The sequence below is a fragment of the Epinephelus fuscoguttatus genome, linkage group LG18 (genome assembly GCF_011397635.1).
Source record: "Epinephelus fuscoguttatus linkage group LG18, E.fuscoguttatus.final_Chr_v1".
NCBI lineage: Eukaryota > Metazoa > Chordata > Actinopteri > Perciformes > Serranidae > Epinephelus > Epinephelus fuscoguttatus.
In genome coordinates this window covers 1,938,120-1,958,134 of record NC_064769.1, presented here as the reverse complement: position 1 = coordinate 1,958,134, position 20,015 = coordinate 1,938,120, and the positions used below count along the sequence as shown (strand labels likewise).

The 20,015-nt window shown below is 41.2% G+C and overlaps 1 protein-coding gene across 3 annotated transcripts in view; it reads left to right on the top strand.

Annotated features, from left to right (window-relative positions):
* The window catches only part of mapkap1 (MAPK associated protein 1), a 114,660-nt gene that overhangs the window by 13,619 nt on the left and 81,026 nt on the right, over positions 1–20,015 (top strand). For all 3 annotated transcript variants that reach the window (XR_007451702.1, XM_049604060.1, XM_049604059.1), the window contains exon 3: positions 17,131–17,220. Coding sequence is in view for 2 of the 3 variants with exons in the window: in XM_049604060.1 (XP_049460017.1) it covers positions 17,131–17,220 (90 nt within the window). In the remaining variant the exon portion in view is untranslated. The remainder of the gene's footprint in view (positions 1–17,130; positions 17,221–20,015) is intronic.

Sequence of the window (20,015 nt, the reverse complement as noted above, 5' to 3'; positions counted from 1 at the left end):
GCGACACAGAGAGCAGAGGAGGATGTTAGACGTGCACTGTGTAGGGACATAAATGACATGCCGTTGTGTAAATAAGATAAATAAGTGTTACCAACGCCAAGCTGGCAGACCCCCGAACCGTAGTAAAGGGACCTCCGAAGACCATTAGCTCCTTTAGCTTGTGTTAGCTCGTTGTGGCAACAACACATAAACAACGGGACTTTGTCTGCGTTAAAGAACGGCACTTTATTTTCAGCACTGCAGGGATGATGCACAGCCTCTCTCATCAGTGTCTGACTTTTATATAGAGGGAAATAACTCAAAAACAGCATGCAGAACTGCGTAGGCTTCTTCACTGTGGCTGCTCGATGTAAACAACATAGCACAACCCTGCGTTCCAATGCATGCTTCTTTGGCCATTCTGACCCACAGTCCTTTGCGCAGCGGAAGTTACGGCGCACTGACTGAGCTGCGTGTACAACCAAAGCCCACATATAGCATGGAAGACAACACGACACAGACAACATAGACAACTTTATTGTGATTATAGTATAATCAATGTTAGGGTTCAACTATGACTACAATATAGAAGATTCTACCAGTATGGCGTAAGTGTGGTATAAATAATGAATGAATATGACTAAATATGAATACACTATGGGCCAGGTATGAGCAGTATAGACTAGTAAATATATAAATACTAAAAGTCAAATACATATTAAGTAATATAGTAAGAATGTGCAAGTATGTTACACTACAAATAAAAGTAATGTGAAAGTAAGGCTGCTTCACGTGCAGACAGAATATAGTGCCAGCAGCTGCATAGCTGTAAATATATTGAACAACAAACATCTGCCAACAACAGAGAGCTATGTGTGAAGGGGGTTAATATGCCTACTGGTGACTAGTTCAATAGACAGGTCACTAATAATAGGCTTGGAACTGTTTATGTGAACACGTCAGTTTATTAGAAACAACAACATACATTACGACATAACAGCAACAGAGCTCTCCGGCACCTCCAGCGGTATGCACGACTCTGGCGAGCTCGACGAGAGGAGATTTGCTGCATCTCCGAAGTACAACAAAACAAAATATTCAAATGTGGCACTATGGACGGCGGCGGAAGTGAGCAAGAGGGTCGGAGTTCAGGGAGCGGATGTAGTGTGTCGCAATAGTATGCATACTGCATGCTACACTACATACTTTTTAAGGACAGCTGCAGTACATACAAAAAGTATATAGTAGAAGTATGCGATTTGGAACGCAGGGCATGCCTCACTTTCTTCCTGGGGCGCATCCGTCTGACGTCACACACCACACCCGGCGCACTAACGTCTCATACCTCCTACATCAACTACACACACACACACAAGCCACACACATCAGGCTCAGCCTGTAACATAAGACTATTTAGTTTGTTTAATAAAAGGACAAGGTATAGACCTGTTCTATAGGAAAGGTAACCTTAAATGACTTCTGTTGTGCTCCAGTATGATGGTAGGGGAAACACTGCCGTATGATAAGAAAGGGGTCCGGTGGAAAGCGATCACAGATGCAGTCGCAATGTATATTGCAAGAGATATGGTGCCCATATATAGGCTACCGTGGAAAAGCCAGGGTTTATTCAAATGCTGAAAGTTTTGGACCCCCAGGTATGTGCTACCAGGCCGCAATTTTTTTTTTTTTTAACTAGGAGGGGAAAAAATCGATTTAAATCGTGAATCGGATTTTTTGTGAAAAAAACTGAGATTTTTTTTTAGGCCATATCGCCCAGCCCTACAAGACGGATTCCAGCTGACAGGGGTGGAAGAGCTCTGACTGATTTCCGTTAGTGCTGCACGATTAATCTAATCGCAGTCGTGATGTCAGGCTGTGCGATTACATAACCGCATAAAAGGATGCAATTTACGATTTAATGTAAATAGATATTAACGTGTGTGCCTGTGAACGTGACTATCTCTCCTGTAGTGTGTGGAGTTTGACCAATCTATATCAACACTTGAGACAGCACAGAGAAAAGTACGAAGAATGCATGCGAGAGAAAGCCAAGCTCTGTAACGTTCAAGACAAAGGGACAACTGAAAGCCTCCAAAGCCTCATAAATCAACATCCAAGCACAGTTACGCAAACATTTGTAAGTGTCACGGGGAAATGACAGACTCCATAACAAACTATAATAACAAATGAAAAATTGAGCAATTTTGCTCAGTTTCGGCCCACTTGACATGCTGCTGGGTTGTGCTATGGTGTACTGGAATTTGTCATTTACGTGACAATGCAACACAGGCTCACTCCGCTGTGTGTACAGTGTCGTGCTGTGCTGCTGTGCGAGCAGTGTGTTTGACTGTGCTCAGTCTGTTGATGGTCATTTACACACTGTCCATAACAATAACTACGTCAGGTCAGGTCAGGTCAGTGCCCCCCCTGATATAGTGTAGGGGAAACACTGATGAACACTGAAGAATTTTTTTTATTATGTTGTAATCGCAATCGCAAATCGCGATATTATCCACTCAAATTGCAATCGCACAGTTTTATCAACCCAGCAGCATGTCAAGTGGGCCGAAACTGAGCAAAATTGCTCAATTTTTCATTTGTTATTATAGTTTATGTTTTCACATCAGCGGCGTGTCAAGGGACTATATTCAACTTATCTTGCATTGTAACATGCATTATGACAACTTAATAAGGTTTATGTTTGTTTATAAATGAAGTGGAGGAGCCTACTAGTGTTTTGTTTAGTCTGTCTCAGTTCTGAGATCAGTGGGGCAGAGCTGCCTGCTGAAATGGAGGTGAACGGTACAGCTCCCTCTCTCTCTCAAAAGGAATCAAATACACCATCAAATGACTCAAAGTGCCGAAAAACAATACACAGTATATAGTGTGTATTTTTTCAGCACTACATATATATACAATACAGGCCAAAAGTTTGGACACACCTTCTCATTCAATGCCTTTTCTTTATTTTCATGACTATTTACATTGTAGATTCTCACTGAAGGCATCAAAACTATGAATGAACACATGTGGAGTTTTGTACTTAGCAAAAAAAGGTGAAATAACTGAAAACATGTTTTATATTCTAGTTTCTTCAAAATAGCCACCCTTTGCTCTGATTACTGCTTTGCACACTCTTGGCATTCTCTCCATGAGCTTCAAGAGGTAGTCACCTGAAATGGTTTCCACTTCACAGGTGTGCCTTATCAGGGTTAATTAGTGGAATTTCTTGCTTTATCAATGGGGTGATGGAGTGGACACACACACACATATATATATATATATATATATATATATATATATATATATATATATATCTATATACAGTACAGGCCAAAAGTTTGGACACACCTTCTCATTCAATGGGTTTTCTTTATTTTCATGACTATTTACATTGTAGATTCTCACTGAAGGCATCAAAACTATGAATGAACACATGTGGAGTTATGTACTTAACAAAAAAGGTGAAATAACTGAAAACATGTTTTATATTCTAGTTTCTTCAAAATAGCCACCCTTTGCTCTGATTACTGCTTTGCACACTCTTGGCATTCTCTCCATGAGCTTCAAGAGGTAGTCACCTGAAATGGTTTTCCAACAGTCTTGAAGGAGTTCCCAGAGGTGTTTAGCACTTGTTGGCCCCTTTGCCTTCACTCTGCGGTCCAGCTCACCCCAAACCATCCCGATTGGGTTAGGGTCCGGTGACTGTGGAGGCCAGGTCATCTGCCGCAGCACTCCATCACTCTCCTTCTTGGTCAAATAGCCCTTACACAGCCTGGAGGTGTGTTTGGGGTCATTGTCCTGTTGAAAAATAAATGATCGTCCAACTAAACGCAAACCGGATGGGATGGCATGTCGCTGCAGGATGCTGTGGTAGCCATGCTGGTTCAGTGTGCCTTCAATTTTGAATAAATCCCCAACAGTGTCACCAGCAAAACACCCCCACACCATCACACCTCCTCCTCCATGCTTCACAGTGGGAACCAGGCATGTGGAATCCATCCGTTCACCTTTTCTGCATCTCACAAAGACAGCGGTTGGAACCAAAGATCTCAAATTTGGACTCATCAGACCAAAGCACAGATTTCCACTGGTCTAATGTCCATTCCTTGTGTTTCTTGGCCCAAACAAATCTCTTCTGCTTGTTGCCTCTCCTTAGCAGTGGTTTCCTAGCAGCTATTTGACCATGAATGCCTGATTCGCGCAGTCTCCTCTTAACAGTTGTTCTAGAGATGGGTCTGCTGCTAGAACTCTGTGTGGCATTCATCTGGTCTCTGATCTGAGCTGCTGTTAACTTGCGATTTCTGAGGCTGGTGACTCGGATGAACTTATCCTCAGAAGCAGAGGTGACTCTTGGTCTTCCTTTCCTGGGTCGGTCCTCATGTGTGCCAGTTTTGTTGAAGCGCTTGATTGTTTTTGCGACTCCACTTGGAGACACATTTAAAGTTTTTGCAATTTTCCGGACTGACTGACCTTCATTTCTTAAAGTAATGATGGCCACTGGTTTTTCTTTAGTTAGCTGATTGGTTCTTGCCATAATATGAATTTTAACAGTTGTCCAATAGGGCTGTCAGCTGTGTATTAACCTGACTTCTGCACAACACAACTGGTGGTCCCAACCCCATTGATAAAGCAAGAAATTCCACTAATTAACCCTGATAAGGCACACCTGTGAAGTGGAAACCATTTCAGGTGACTACCTCTTGAAGCTCATGGAGAGAATGCCAAGAGTGTGCAAAGCAGTAATCAGAGCAAAGGGTGGCTATTTTGAAGAAACTAGAATATAAAACATGTTTTCAGTTATTTCACCTTTTTTTGTTAAGTACATAACTCCACATGTGTTCATTCATAGTTTTGATGCCTTCAGTGAGAATCTACAATGTAAATAGTCATGAAAATAAAGAAAATGCATTGAATGAGAAGGTGTGTCCAAACTTTTGGCCTGTACTGTATATATACATATACATATGTGTATATATATATATGTGTATATGTATATACATATATATATATATATATATATATGTGTATGTATGTGTACTGTGTATTGTTTTTCGGCACTACCTTGTTCTCTATAGCTGATGTAAGGTGAATTACTCCTGAGATCAATAAAGTTCTTATCTTAGCCATCTGAGAAGATCAAATACATTGTTTCTGGTGCCTATCTGTTTCCCAAGTATATTAGTGTGTGTGTGAACGAGATGCATTAACGTAAATTTCTCTGAAGAAAGGCACTTTATGAAATTAAGTCCATTCACTTCTATTAGTTTACAGCGCAGCCTTACCACATCCAATATGGCGGCGACGTTGACGTACGACTCAGCGCTCGATGCGGCGTCTATTAATATATGTCTATGGGTTTATCCACCGTCTTTTCCCTAACATCTTGGTGTCCTTCTGCTTCTTCTTCTTGTGTAACCTTGTGTGTATTGGCGGTTAATACAGCATTACCGCCACCTAGTGGATTGGAAGCGCATTACACCTATAATGGGCTTTTATTGGGAAAAATGGCTCAAATGCAACCCCCCCAGTGGTAGAATTTGGTATATAGTTCGATATATTGGTTTGGTTAGATATTTGGCTTTAAATCAAACCGGATGGAAAATTTTCAAACCGACACAAGCCTAATGTCTGCTCATTTTAACTAAATACCCAGTTAGTCAGTTACATTAACTTGCTAACTTGAGCATGATGGTGAGTCATAAGCCGATTACCCAAAGAGCTACTGCAGCTAACACTCTGGCGACTTCAGTCGTGGTTAGTGCTGTGCTGTTATCCATGGTCAAAACAGTCATACTAAAAATAATAGGGATGCACCGAATATTCGGTAACCGAATATATTCGGCCGAATATTACAAAAAAACACACATTCGGTATTCGGTGGATTAAGTTAAAAGCAAGACCGAATAATAGCGGCGTGTTTTGATAACGCAATCAAACGGCATGCCGTGACGGGCGGAATAAAATGTCGGTAGTGTGGCGGTCCGTCACGGCACTCGCATTTGCGACTAAAAATAGTTTTGAGTGAGCAAAATAGGCTTAAATCATTCAGCACGCTGTGCGAGCAGCCTACAGATTTCAACCAGCAGCAGAAACGAAAGGCAAATCCCACCGATTGTGGGTTGAACGGGGGTCACAGACAGACAGTCATGTATTCCTGTCAATTACGGCGGCCATCGGCTTACCGGCGACGGAGAAGTCGGTTCCAATAATATCCTCTTCTTGGTGTCATGACTGCCCAGAAGTACCTGAACAGCCGATCCAGCCGAGCACAGGTATTTGACGTGTCAGAGGAGAAACGAGCCGTTCACATTTCTCTCTTTCTGGCAGTAACGGCCCACAAACCTCACCGCACTTTAGGGACTGTTCATGACTTATGAAGGGACTGTCAGGGGAGGAGGGTGGCTGGTTGATTTTTATTTTATTTATTTATTTTACTTTATTTTCATCCCCCCTATGTTAATCACTTATTGATGCTGTTTTTGAAGTATGAGTAATGAGTATGTCAGTAAGTAATTTATTCCATTGAAATATCATTGATGTATTATAGAAAAGTGATTATCTTTTCATAAATGACAAAAGTCACATCTGCCTCATTTTCGCTGTGGTATCGTGATACTACTTAGAACCATGGTATTTTCCATGGTATCGCACAGTGGGTCCCAATTTTGGTACTGTGACAACACTAATCTGGAGGGGGTTCATCTGCAAAAACTAATGAAAAACTAAACAATGACATTCGGTATTCAGTACTCAGTATTCGGCCAAGCGTTTAATAATATTCGGCTTCGGATTCGGCCACAAATTTTCATTTCGGTGCATCCCTAAAAAATAACTTTCTGAGCATGTTGAATGTTGTTGTACCATTATGACATTACTGTACACGTTACTGGTCAGTCATCGTCCTCTTCTTCTACTACTTCTCCTCCTTCTTCTGGTTGATGGCGGTAGGCATTAGGGCTGTCACTTCAAGGTTGAACAAATTTAAAATGACCCATAATTCATTATATTTTTTAAAACTATTTTTATGCCTCTGCGCTGATGACAGCCATGGACATAATGTTTTCAGGTTGTCCGTCCACGGCATTTCTTCCCAGTCAGGTATCTGATAATGTATAGCTGAAAGCAAAACCCACACCCCAACAAATACAGGACATTGTCTAAAATATTAGCATGTTACCTTACTATTCTCCTCCTCAGTGTGGTCATCCTCACCATTATCATTACCATCTTCGTCATCATCAAGAACAACAGTTAATTGTTAAATATCTTCTCTTCATCCTTCTCCTCCTGAGCTGCTTTGTACGGCTCTGCTCTTGTGTCTGAGTGAGTGCCTCTGAAGCATGAGATTGCCCACACTCCTGTCATTTTGCACAGATGGTCCACAAACTTTGAGAGACTTTCTGATCATGTCTGTGTCCAGTTTGTCTCGAGCTGCAACAACCCCTGTCACAAGCAGGCAGCGGGCGGGTGCTTTTAAGGTTCCCACAGCAGTGTACTCCTCATGTCTCCAGCCATCCCCAGCATTTCCCCTGACAGTCTTGCTAACATAGTCAACATACGAAACAAGTTTCTCAGTGAGTTGATTTGGGTCTTTGTGGGCCATGGATTTGAGATGTTGAAATGAGAGGTCTTTGTGCTGTAGAAAACTTTGGAGCCTGTCTCCATCACTCACTGAAGGGTAGATCACCATTGCTTTATTCTTTATCATCTTTTTTTGATACTTGGTTATGTTTGTCCCGCATTGAGTAAGTCCACTCCTAAAACCTTGTCTGTAGTCCCAAGGGAACTGCTGTCCTTCCACCTCCAGCTGGCTGTGCTCTAGGGATGCACCGATCCGATATCTGGATCGAATATCGGACCCGATATCATCAAAATAGATGGATCAGGTATCGAAAAATACAACCTATACCTGAGGCAACCCTTTAAATATATTGCGACACGAGCTACATCTTACGTCATGGAGCAAAGGAGAGAATCTGGTGTGTGGAAGTATTTCACACTATTTTAACTGCTGTTGCACAGTTGTTTATTTTTGTTAAAAATAAATAGTTCATCATTGCATTAATGTGTTTCATCTTGTTTCATTTTATCTTAGGAAAGAACTGTGTGGTCATCAATGCCTTATCTGTCAATACCCGATACCGATCCGATATCATTGTTGATTTAACAAGCTACAAACCTTAACAAGATGAACACACTAAAGGCATCGGGTGTGACTACACCTTTCTTTCCTGAGACAAAATATAACAAGATAAAACAAATTAATGCAATGAACTATTAAACAAATTAATGCCATGAAATTTATTTGTTACAAAAGTAAACAATTGTGCAACAGCAGTGTTGGGAACATAAATTAACATAAAATGTATATATATAAATAAATAAATAAACATTGAACAGATAGCAGATATGATTCCAAAAATGTGATTTATTCAACAAATTGGCTACAGAGAACTACAAGATGGCCGAATCAAAGCTGGCTTCAGATTGAGGGAGGTGTTGCGAACGGTCTGGATTAGTCCAGAGATTGTTTAGTTGTGTGCAAGAATCTGTCTGTGAACAGCATTAGCAAACTAAACACTTAGCTTTGGCAAAGCCAGCTAACCAATGACCTCACTGCAAACAATCACAACAATAACTCAATGACAGCTTTAAATCATATACAAGTTAAACAGTCTTGCTTAGCCTGTAAAGCTGTGATAAAACTATGCCCAGTTGTTACGTTACCGATCCTTGAATGGATGGAAGAAAGGTCTAACTCTTTGCAGAGTTAGACGCTGGGTGCTAACTCACTTGGTTCTCCTTGTTGCTAGAAAGCTAGTTTCTGGTTCAGGTTAGAAAGTCTGTGATCAATTGCCCCACCTTTTATGGTTCAGGGCAAGGAGCAAGGGTCTGAGCATCTGGGCTGGTCCAGGCCCAGACGGAAAGAGGAGTGGGTGGCTTGGCAGCTCCCGAGTAAGAGAGAGATTGTCGGAAGGGAGCAGTCACATGTCCATGCCTTCACATGTCCAGTTTAGATTTTAACAAATGACAAATCATCTGTGGTCCTGTGAATCCCAACAGCAGCAATAACTTATGCATCAGCATTTAGATTCGAGTAAATTCGGATACAATCTTCTTAGAAAGAAATACAAATGTAGCAGCTGAAACTGATGGGCAAACATAGAAACAGTAATCATACACACAGTAACCAAGACGAAATCTTCCTTCCTGTGTGTGCCAGTTGGTTTAGTAATTTATTTCTGAGGTTTATCTATTAAAGATAGATTCTGTTTGATTTTTGCAGTTTGATTTTTTTCTATAAAAAGAGAATATAACAGTTATAACAAAATAGGACAAGTTGCATCAGACAATGGTGTTATTTCTTTTCTCTTACATCCTTTCCTGCATTCTGAGCTAAAAACTCATCTATCCCACTGTCCATCTTTGTGTTTCTTCTTTAACCCAGCAGAGGGCAGCACAGTCCTCTGATGTGCAGCTCCTCTTCTGCATGATTCAGTAGGCTGTTTCAGTCTATTGCACTGCCAGAGGGGGGTTTACACATGAACACAAGACTAATTGTGCAATACTCCATTGGGAAACCAAATACCTCCATATAGCAGACCCTTTCATTCGCTCCATGTTGCTTGTGTTCCATGTTGCTTGTGTTTGCCACTCTCTAATCAACTCTGGCAGCATGCGGCACACGATTGTCGTGGCTTGCGGCACACATGCTGTATGATGTAGTCTGTGTCACAGAGATTTAAAGGGGAAGGATCGGTCTTATGGTTCAGCTGCTTTTACAGATACCCAATCCAGCTATAATGTTGATATCTCAGCTGATAATCTGATCCTAATATCGGATCGGTGCATCCCTAGACCACACAATAGCATGTGTTGGACTAGCTGCCTGCAGCCACATGCCAAACTGCATATATGATCTACAAATTTCAAATAATTAATCAATATTAATATAATTAATCAATAACAATTAAATATAATTAATCAACATCAGCATTATTTTGATTTACCATTTTCAAAAAAAAAGGGCTTTACAGCATAAGACATCGCTCTGTCCTTTAGACCATCACAGCAGATAAGGACACCCCCCCCCCCCCCCCCAAAAAAAAAAAAAAAAACTTTAACGGGGACAAAAAACAGTAGAAACCTCAGGAAGAGCAACTGAGGAGGGATCCCTCTTCCAGGACAGACAGATGAGCAATAGATGTCATACGGAACAGATCTACATAATAAATTAACAGTAAACCGTATGACACAATGAGACAGAGAGAGAGAGAGAGAGAGACAGAGACAGAGACAGAGAGAGATGCAGGACAGATGGTAATGACAGTAGCTTACAACAACATTAATGAAAGTATTATTATTATTATAATTAATAATAATATATTAATATCTGATAGTATACATGTGTGATAATAACAGTAGAAGTATGACTAATGATAACAGCAGCAGCAGGGGGCATCTGGCAGGACCACGGCAGCAGCACAATCACACACGTCACACTATCCAGGCACCGCTGCAATACGAGATAACCTGAGAGACAGTGGAGCACAAAGGCTCCGCAGAAGAAGCCGAGTTAGTGACATCCAGAATGGCTGAGTTAGCAAGATGCAGTAATAGGGCACGAGAGAGAGAGAGAGACAGGGTGAGAAGGTGTCCGGTCTATTATAGGGGGTCCTCTGGCAGACTAGGCCTAAGTCAGCCTAACTAAGGGCTTGTACAAGGCAAGCCTGAGCCAGCCCTAACTCTTAGCTTTATCAAAGAGGAAAGTCTTAAGTCTAGTCTTAAATGTGGAGACGGTGTCTGCCTCCCGGACCACAACAGGAAGATGATTCCACAGGAGAGAGGAGCCTGAAAGCTGAAGGCTCTGGCTCCTGATCTACTTTTGGAGATTTTAGGGACCACGAGTAACCCTGCGTTCTCAGAGCGCAGTGTTCTGGTGGGATAATATGGCACTATGAGCTCTCTAAGATATGACGGAGCTTGACCATTTAGAGCTTTATAAGTTAACAGTAGGATTTTAAATTCAATTCTGGATTTTACAGGGAGCCAGTGCAGAGAAGCTAAAACAGGAGAAATATGATCAAGTTTCTTAGTTCCTGTTAGCGCACATGCTGCTGCATTCTGAATTAGCTGGAGAGTTTTTAAGGACTGACTAGAGCTACCAGATAATAGAGAGTTACAGTAATCCAGCCTAGAGGTAACAAAAGAGTGGACCAATTTTTCTGCATCTTTTCGGGTCAGGATAGGCCTAATTTTCGCAATATTACGCAGATGAAAAAATGCAGTCCTTGAGGTTTGTTTTAAATGAGAATTCAAAGACAAATCTTGATCAAATATTACTCTGAGGTTTCTTACGGTAGTGCTAGAGGCCAGAGCAATGCCATCTAGAGAAACTATGTCATCAGATAAAGAGTCTCTGAGTTGTTTGGGGCCAAGAACAATAACTTCAGTTTTGTCTGAATTTAACATCAGGAAATTGGTGCTCATCCAGGTTTTTATGTCTTTAAGGCAATTATGAAGTTTAGTTAATTGATTACTTTCTTCTGGCTTCATAGATAAATACAACTGTGTATCATCCGCATAACAATGGAAATTTACAGAGTGATTTCTAATGATGTTACCTAAAGGAAGCATATACAGAGTAAATAGGATTGGTCACAGAGCACAGAACCTTGCAGAACTCCAAAACAAACTTTAGTACATAAGGATGATTCATTATGAACGTGAACAAACTGAAAACGATCAGATAAATAAGATTTAAACCAGCTCAGTGCAGAACCTTTTAGGCCAATTAAGTATTCCAGTCTCTGCAGCAGAATTTGATGGTCAATTGTGTCAAACTCTGCACTTAGATCTAATAAAACAAGTACAGAGACGAGTCCTTTGTCTGAAGCAATCAGAAGGTCATTTGTAATTTTAACTAGTGCTGTCTCAGTGCTATGATGCACTCTAAATCCTGACTGAAATTCCTCAAATAAATTATTATCCTGGAGAAAATCACACAGCTGGTCTGCGCCTACTTTCTCAAGGATCTTTGAAAGAAGGGGAAGATTATTGGTCCATAGTTGGCTAACACCTCTGGATCCAGGGTGGGCTTTTTTAGGAGAGGTTTAATTACAGCTAACTTAAAAGACTGTGGTACATAGCCTGTTAATAAGGATATATTGATCATATCTAATATATGAGTGTTAACTAAAGGAAAGACCTCAAGTAGCCTAGTTGGGATGGGGTCTAAGAGACACGTTGATGATTTAGATGAAGAAATCACTGCGGTCAGTTCTTGAAGAGAAATCAGGGAGAAGCAATCTAAATATATATTAGGTCTTACAGCTGTGTTTGAGGTTAGATAGGTACTATCTGAGGACAGGAGGTCATGAATTTTGCCTCTAATAGTTAGAATTTTGTCATTAAAAAAGCTCATGAAATCATTACTGCTAAGGGCTAAAGGAATACAAGACTCAATAGAGCTTTGACTCTCAGTCAGCCTGGCTACAGTGCTGAAAAGAAACCTGGGGTAAATAAATAAAGGGTCCGTGAAAAAAATATTTTTTCCAGCGGATGTCTTAGTTACAACATGATTGAGCTAAGTGGAGTAATGCCGTTTCCAACAACGGGAGGCTTTTAACAGATGATGTCCTGATGTTGGCTTTGCTGCTGCTGTTAGCTGTCCATGTCAGCTGCAGCTACTGATGCTTTCTAGACATCGTGATTTCCCAAAACTGAATAAATACCACACATTGCAACACAAAACTGCTTTGCTAGCTCAATCATGTTGTAACTAAGATATGCGCTGGAAAAAATATTTCTTTAATCCAGGATCTTGAAACTGCACTGGTTTCAGCACCAGAGAGGAGATATGTGTTGCCAGATCTTGCGAGAGTGTGCTGTTGAGACAAAGACAGGTCTTGAACAAAGTAAATTTTCTCCTGATTTGTCCGTCTGAAATTTGCCATTTTGGTGTCGGAATGTTCTGAAGATATGTGGCTTGTGATAAATGGGTCCAATATTTGCTTCCATGACTGTGGGGTGAAAGAATCGGCCATAATCTGTAATCACGTTCATTTCTCCCACTGAAGTCAATGGACTCAGTACCTGCTGTTAGTCTCCTAAAGGGGCATGGTGGTCGTGAACCCCACGTGACACTGATACAGGAAAGTGATTCGCAGTGGACCGTCTTGGTTTATCCACCGTCTTTGGCAGTGACCAACATAGACGCTGAAGAAGAGCATGAGCACGACCATGAGCAGGCTGAGTTGGTGGCGAAAAAAACACAACGTCTATTATATGGCGATACTTTGGATTCAGGTACGGTGACGTTGAACAGAAAGATGTGCTCAAAAAGCTCATAAAATCATTACTGCTAAGGGCTAAAGGAATACATTAATAGGCTCCAACAATGTAGCTCCTGATCAGAATCTCCTGAACATTACAAATCCAGCACAGGAGTAATCTCTTTCACTGGCTGCACACAATGCTGAGATAACGAAAACATTCTGCTCAATCACTGCCAGGTTAGGAAACATTTTAGCATGCTCATTTCACCACTATAAAACCTCAAAAGGATCCTCCTGCGGTGTCTTGACCTCGATGTAGGCTGCCACCTCATTTTGGTCAATTGCTGGAGTCCTCTACGTCGGTGATGAATGTGACAACGACCCTGTTGACACAAGGTTCAGTTTGTGACAACTTGTGATTTAGATGTCAAAATATTACACAAACACGGCACATCTTTTTCATTTGTTTTATTCTGTGAAATAAAAATGTGTTTTTGTTCTCACCTGCTGCCCGCCCATGTGTAGTTAATTTCAGCCTGTGCCTGTACCCCTGAATTTATGTATAAATACATGTTTTTACCTATTTGCGGGGTACCTTTTAGGTACCTGTAGATCAGTACACCAGAATAACAAGGTGTTGATTTGTCAAAATTATTATGATTTTATTGTTCAATCTCTGAAATGAAAGTGTTGAATGGCTCAAATATAAGGACAAAGAATAATAAAAACTTCATAAATGTATCTTTGATTTTACTTGTTTTTTGTTTTTTTTCCTGGCCTGTATTTGGGGCTGGCCTTGATTTGTTTGTGCTGACCATGCCCCTGGTTTTTAGTACAGACAGCTTTTATTTACTATCATTTATAGTACTGTTTATTAAATTCCTTCAAAGTTATCCCTACATATCTGTCTGGACAAACATGGATGGAAATCGCTGTTGGTAGAAGTTGGCCTGGAAGGCTTTCTGCCAGAAGGCGATTTCTTGGTTAAGGTTAGGAAAACATTTGATCGTTGTTTGAGTTACAATGAATAGATTTCGGTAAGAATTAGCTTTCTGGCAGCAAGCTGTTGAGGCAAACTTTTCCAATGTGCACGTAAACTCAACTTGAGTGGTTGGCGGAGACATACACCCACAAGACGTTAATTCTGGTAATCAGTTCTCCTGTTGACAGGACAGCTGCAAACGTCAGTTATTATTGATCTTGATATGAATTTTTAATCCACTGTTGGGAAGAGGAGGAGCTAAATATGATCATTGGCAATAATTCATAATTATTAATATTAATTATGGATTATTAAAATATTTGATTAATTAATTAATAATTAATTAATTATTACATAAGCATAATAATCAAATTAGCTTACAGCGGGGCACCACCGGGAAAACCGGACCAATGATCAGACGTAAATTCAGTCTCAAGAGTGTTCACTTAGGAAGCTAATTCTAGGGAGATATCAGCAACTATAAGATGAACAGGAAGGAGTGGAGCTCAGGCACTGACTTTGTCAACCAGCTTCATCACAGTATACAATGAAAAACCAAGCAACTTCTCTTTGCAGTATAACAGGGTTTATTCACACTGATGACATTAATTTACAACCAACATCAACATTGCTCTATAAACCCTATCAACTATAAAACATTACCAAACCAACCAGCAAGCATCAAGAAGGGTGTGTGTGTGTGTGTGTGTGTGTGTGTGTGTGTGTGTGTGTGTGAGGGTGTGTGAGAAAGTGGGTGAGTGAGCGAGAATGTGTGTGTGTGTGTGTGTGTGTGTGTGTGTGTATGTCGGAGCGAGTGGGTGTGTGAGAGAGATGCGTGTGAGCGTAGCAAGATGGCGGCTGTGACGGTGCGAGCTACGTCACGCAATGGCGGCTTGCCAAGAAAGCACGCACTCAGAAAAAGGAGGGGAGCCGGTAGAGAGGGAAGTTCGAATTGCTCGGCTCCAAGTGTAGGTAAGTGGAAGAGAGGAAGAGAGAAAGGGAAGCACTCAGAGGTGTGGTCACGCAGGCGGTATTGAGATGCAGTAACCCGTCTGTGTTACGCAGAGACGCGCTCGGCTCAGCTGGTGAGCGGCGTGAATCTGGACATTGAACCAACACAGCCGAAGTACTGATCAATCCCGCGTGCGGGGCGACACAATAGCGGTCCGACGAGGTCGGATCACTACGTATTACAAGCAGACACAAACGGGTAGGAGAATAACAGACAGCAGCAACACAGGCAATATTTTTTTACAATATCAAAGCAGCCAAAATCGGACGCGGCGGTCCGTATCAACAAGCCCTTACAAACTTAAAAAGAAAACACACACTAACTACTATCTGCCCAGAGCTAAAGCCTCTTACTGTTGCAGAAGGTGGAGTGATGTGTCGGTCGTTCCTCGTGCGTCCTTTGTTACGGCAGAGGTGAAGTGGTTAGCGGCTCACAGCGGCTAACGGGTCCTCGGCGAGGGGGCAAGTCTCTGGCGAGGCGAGTTAATTCCGGCTCGTAGCGGGGAATCACTCGGGGAAAGAAGGGGGTCCTTGTCCTTCTTCTTGAAGCAGGCAGTCCTTGTTATCTACCAAACTTCGCATCCGCGGGCATCCGGGTGAGAGGGTCAATCCGTGGTCTCGTACCGGGCTATTCTGTGTTCCTCGGCGCACAGAGTGAGGGAGAGGAGAGGAGATCAGCTCGACCAGCGAGGGAAATCCGTAGGCCTAAAACGCGTCTAACTGTGCACAGTAATAACTCTTTCTAAAGCGTTCGCCACGTGGGACGAGTTGCTAAGCTTTAGGAACAGTTGTGGGTACTTCTATTAGCTATGAGGATCACAGCCAGAAGCGTTTCCCTCAGGTACGCTCTGTGATGATATACCCCGGCGTGACGTCACCGGTGCGGGGTTGGCCGTGGCGGATTTCACCCAATGGGAGCTGTGTATTTCAGGGGACCTCTGCTGGTCAGCTGGGGTGCTGTGTTGGGGTTGAATCAGCTGATTCACACAGAGAAAGGGGGTTGACTGATTCCTTTGTTCTTTTGGGCGCCAACATGTGGTCTCAGGCTTTGATTGTTACATGTAGGCCCAAAAGTTTATGGATAAAGTGTAGGCCTTTGTTATAAATCCTTGTACGGCACAACACCACCATGTGTTTATAATTCTAAAACTTTTCCAGGACCTAGTAAGCATCATTGAAAATAAATCTGCTGCATTCATATCTTGAAGTACAGCGTGTGTACCTGCTGCTTTTATTTGATCTGCCCTCTGCATTTTATTTGCTTCATCCTCCAACCTTTGATTTGGCTGCAACAGTTTTTGTAATATGGTTTTGGTGGTAGAGAGAGTCCAAAGGAAGACAGCATGTCTCTTTTTGGCTCTCTTGAGTTTTGTACTGAGTTTGGTGGATTGCTTCTGGTCATGGTTCAGGGTTGTGGGTAGAAAACTGAAATCCTCTGAGATGTTCAGACTTGAGATTGAGTGCTGACATGTGGTGGCTGTCTCATCAGGACTCCAACAAGACAGCCACGAGAAACCTGGGGCTGCTGGTAAGATGAGAGGGATGTAGAAAAAACGTTTTTTTTTGTTTTTTGTTTTTACAAAATATACAAATTATATTTCATAAAACATGATGATTTTTGGTGTGAGTACTATTTTGTGTTTGACTGTCAAACTATCACATGGCAGAGAGTGAGTGTGTCTTACTGAAAACAAATGTCCTTTTCTTCTCATACGGCTTCCAGGCCCATTTAAAGATAGACATTTGAACCAAAGTATGCTGTACTAGTTTTTCAGTGGCATGGTGCACATAATGTTGAATTTTTCTGTTTTAATAGATTTTGAGCACCTTGCCTTATTTTCCTGCTACTGAGATGTAAAAGTTGTTCTTTCTTTCCAGCTCAAAGACTTGAAAGGTTAAGGAAGGAACGGCAGAACCAAATCAAATGTAAAAACATTCAATGGAAAGAGAGGACATCCTCCCAATCAGGTAAGGGTTTTTTTAATACATGCATCAAACTGATTAAGATAGCAAAGCTGCACTCATTTCTTTTTTTGAAGCAATACCATATATTTTGCTTTAAACTTTTTGCTGTTTCTGTGTGTACTAGTGAACTTTTTGAATGACTTTATTCTGAATAAAAACACTGCTGAGAAATCTAAATGTTAAAATCATTTTTATGACATACTCTAAAATATCATATGAAACATCTGGAAACCATAATTAGACCAATCGATCAGTACCTAAGGCCAATAGTTTCCAACCTGGGGTTAGGACCTCCCCAAAACAGGCAAAACAAATCTGAGGTGTTGGGAGACAGTGAACAAGGTTATTTTACATGTCCCCTGGGAAAAGAAAGCAGAAAAAGCAGCTGGCTGCAGCAAATTATATTTAGGTTTCATAGACTTTCCCCTAGTCTTTACGAGGAGACCAATATCTTTAAACAGTGGCCACAAGGGCCACCAGGCCCCTAATTTAGTAGGCAAAGTACATTTTTGATGGCCCAAATGTAGTCTAATGTAAAACCAATAGCCTACAGAAAAGGCACTGTAACCCAACACAGTCTTCCTTAACCGTGGCACTTCCATAAATGAAAAGTCATTAACAGAATGAAAATATCTTTGTAAGCATGTGGCATATTCTCTCGCAGTCTCTTAGTTCGCAGCGAATTATTTACTTATATTGTCATATATAGTTGTAAGTGCCTTAAAAAGCACCATTAAAATGTTTAGGAAAGAAATGATTATATTTATTTTGCTAGCTCTTTAAAAAAAAAAAACATACTAAAAGATACACGACTGATTTTGAAATAATCCAGATTTTATTTTAGAGTGAACAGCTGTTTCTTATTAGTTTGTATTTAGTTCATGTACAACTGCTTTTTGTTACCAAAGTACAAATACCTTAGTAGTGTACTTTAGTACAGAATGGAGTAAATTTATCTGGTTACTTACTGTCATCTCTGACAGAAGTTTGGTGAATGTAAACACTGTTGTTAAGTGTCTAACTCCAAACCCAAAGTGCTTATAACTTTACTTCCAAACTGTACTGAGCACTTCAGTAACGCTACGTTTATTTACTGTAAACTTGTTGTGTTGTCACAATAAACTGCTTTCACTCTGAACATAAACTTATAGGGCTTTTCCATCAGCACTTTTGGCCATGTGGAGTTAAACCATGCCGCACCGATTTGCATTTCCTTTGTCAGTTTAAAAACGCTAAGCCTTGCCGAGCTGTGCCCAAGATGGTACATCAAGCGAGTAGTGGTGATGTCTCAGCGACGGCAGCCAGCAGCTGCCAACAGCTGCCAATCTCTGTGGTTTGGAGTTTAGTTTCTCTCCTGTGTCCTGTTTTTACTTTAGATATCTGCTTTATGTTACTGTTTAATTTTTGCTTTCAGCCGTATGGGAGTCATTTTAAGTTACTGCTAATGACAGCCTACCATTTCCTTATTTTTTTCCTTCACAATAAAAGCTTTAACATGACAAATAAGGGGGACCTTTATTGTGAAAAATGTATTATCCTTTTTCCGCACCTGTGCTGGCTTGGCTTGGTTTGGTCTGAATTAGCATGTCAGCCCAGTGCGGCAGGAATTTGCGTCTCAATTACGTCAGGCCTACCTGCTGGAAAGGTGTGTCTGTAACTGATGACTATTTGTCTTGAGTGATGACGTTCGAAAGCAGTGGGCTAATCCACAGCTTAAGTCCCTTGTTGCTTAGCTGCATGTGTTATACATGAAGAACACTTACGTGTTGGAGGTGAGCTGTTTGCAGAAGTGCAGTAAGAGCCTGTTATCGGCAGTTCTTCATCTAACATCTCACTGTGGCTGTCTGATTTTACTCTTCCTCCATGCAGTGTTAGAAGACTTGTCTTTATTGAAGAAAAGCCTCTAACAAAGTTCCACTAATTCGATAATAAAGACATTTCATTTTCTATGGATTTTTTACAATAAGGTCTCCTGTTATTTTGTTATGTGAATACTTTTATTGTGAAGCAGGAAAATACAGACATGTTGAGCTTTCATCAGCAGTAACTTAACCCGACTCCAATACAGCTGACAGTGAACATGACCAGTTGAAATAAAGCAGATATCTAAAGTAGGCTTAAACAGGATGCTGGAGAGAAACTTAGCTCCTAAGAACAAAGATTCAGCTAGAAGCTGCAAAAGTACTGAGAGCTGAACACACAGAGACTTTTAAAAATGCCTTCCTCTCTGGTCTCCTGCACAGACAGACAGACACAAGTTAAATCTCGCAAGGGGGAGAAGAGGGAGTGTCAGGGGTTGGCTGCGGTCAGTGAGACTTTACCGCTTCCTGCTTGGAGGCAAGCTTTTGGTCCCAACAGCTCTCCTCCAACAGGAAACGTCTTTCAACTGTTGTGCTTTGTAATGGAAAAAAACACTCACAGCAAAAATAAAGGAGGACTTTTAGCTGTGGATCAGCCTGCTGCTTTTAAGTCATCACTTAAGACAAGCCATCCACAGTAAAGACACCTTCAAGCAGGTAGCCCCGTTGTAATGGAAATGCAAATCCCTGCCTTGCTGAGCTGATGTGCCGAGTCAAACCAAGGTCCCGTTTATACAACAACAATTTCAACTGAATATGGTAAACTTTAGTTGCGTTTTGGCTGATCGTTTACATGACAGCAGCATTTTGGGTGCCTGAAAATGCAACATTTTGAAAATGGGTTCCAGAGTGCAATTTTTTGTAAACAGTACCATCTCCGTTGTCATGTAAACTTGCAAAATGCAGTTCCTCTGAAAACGGAGACTTTTCGCACATGCG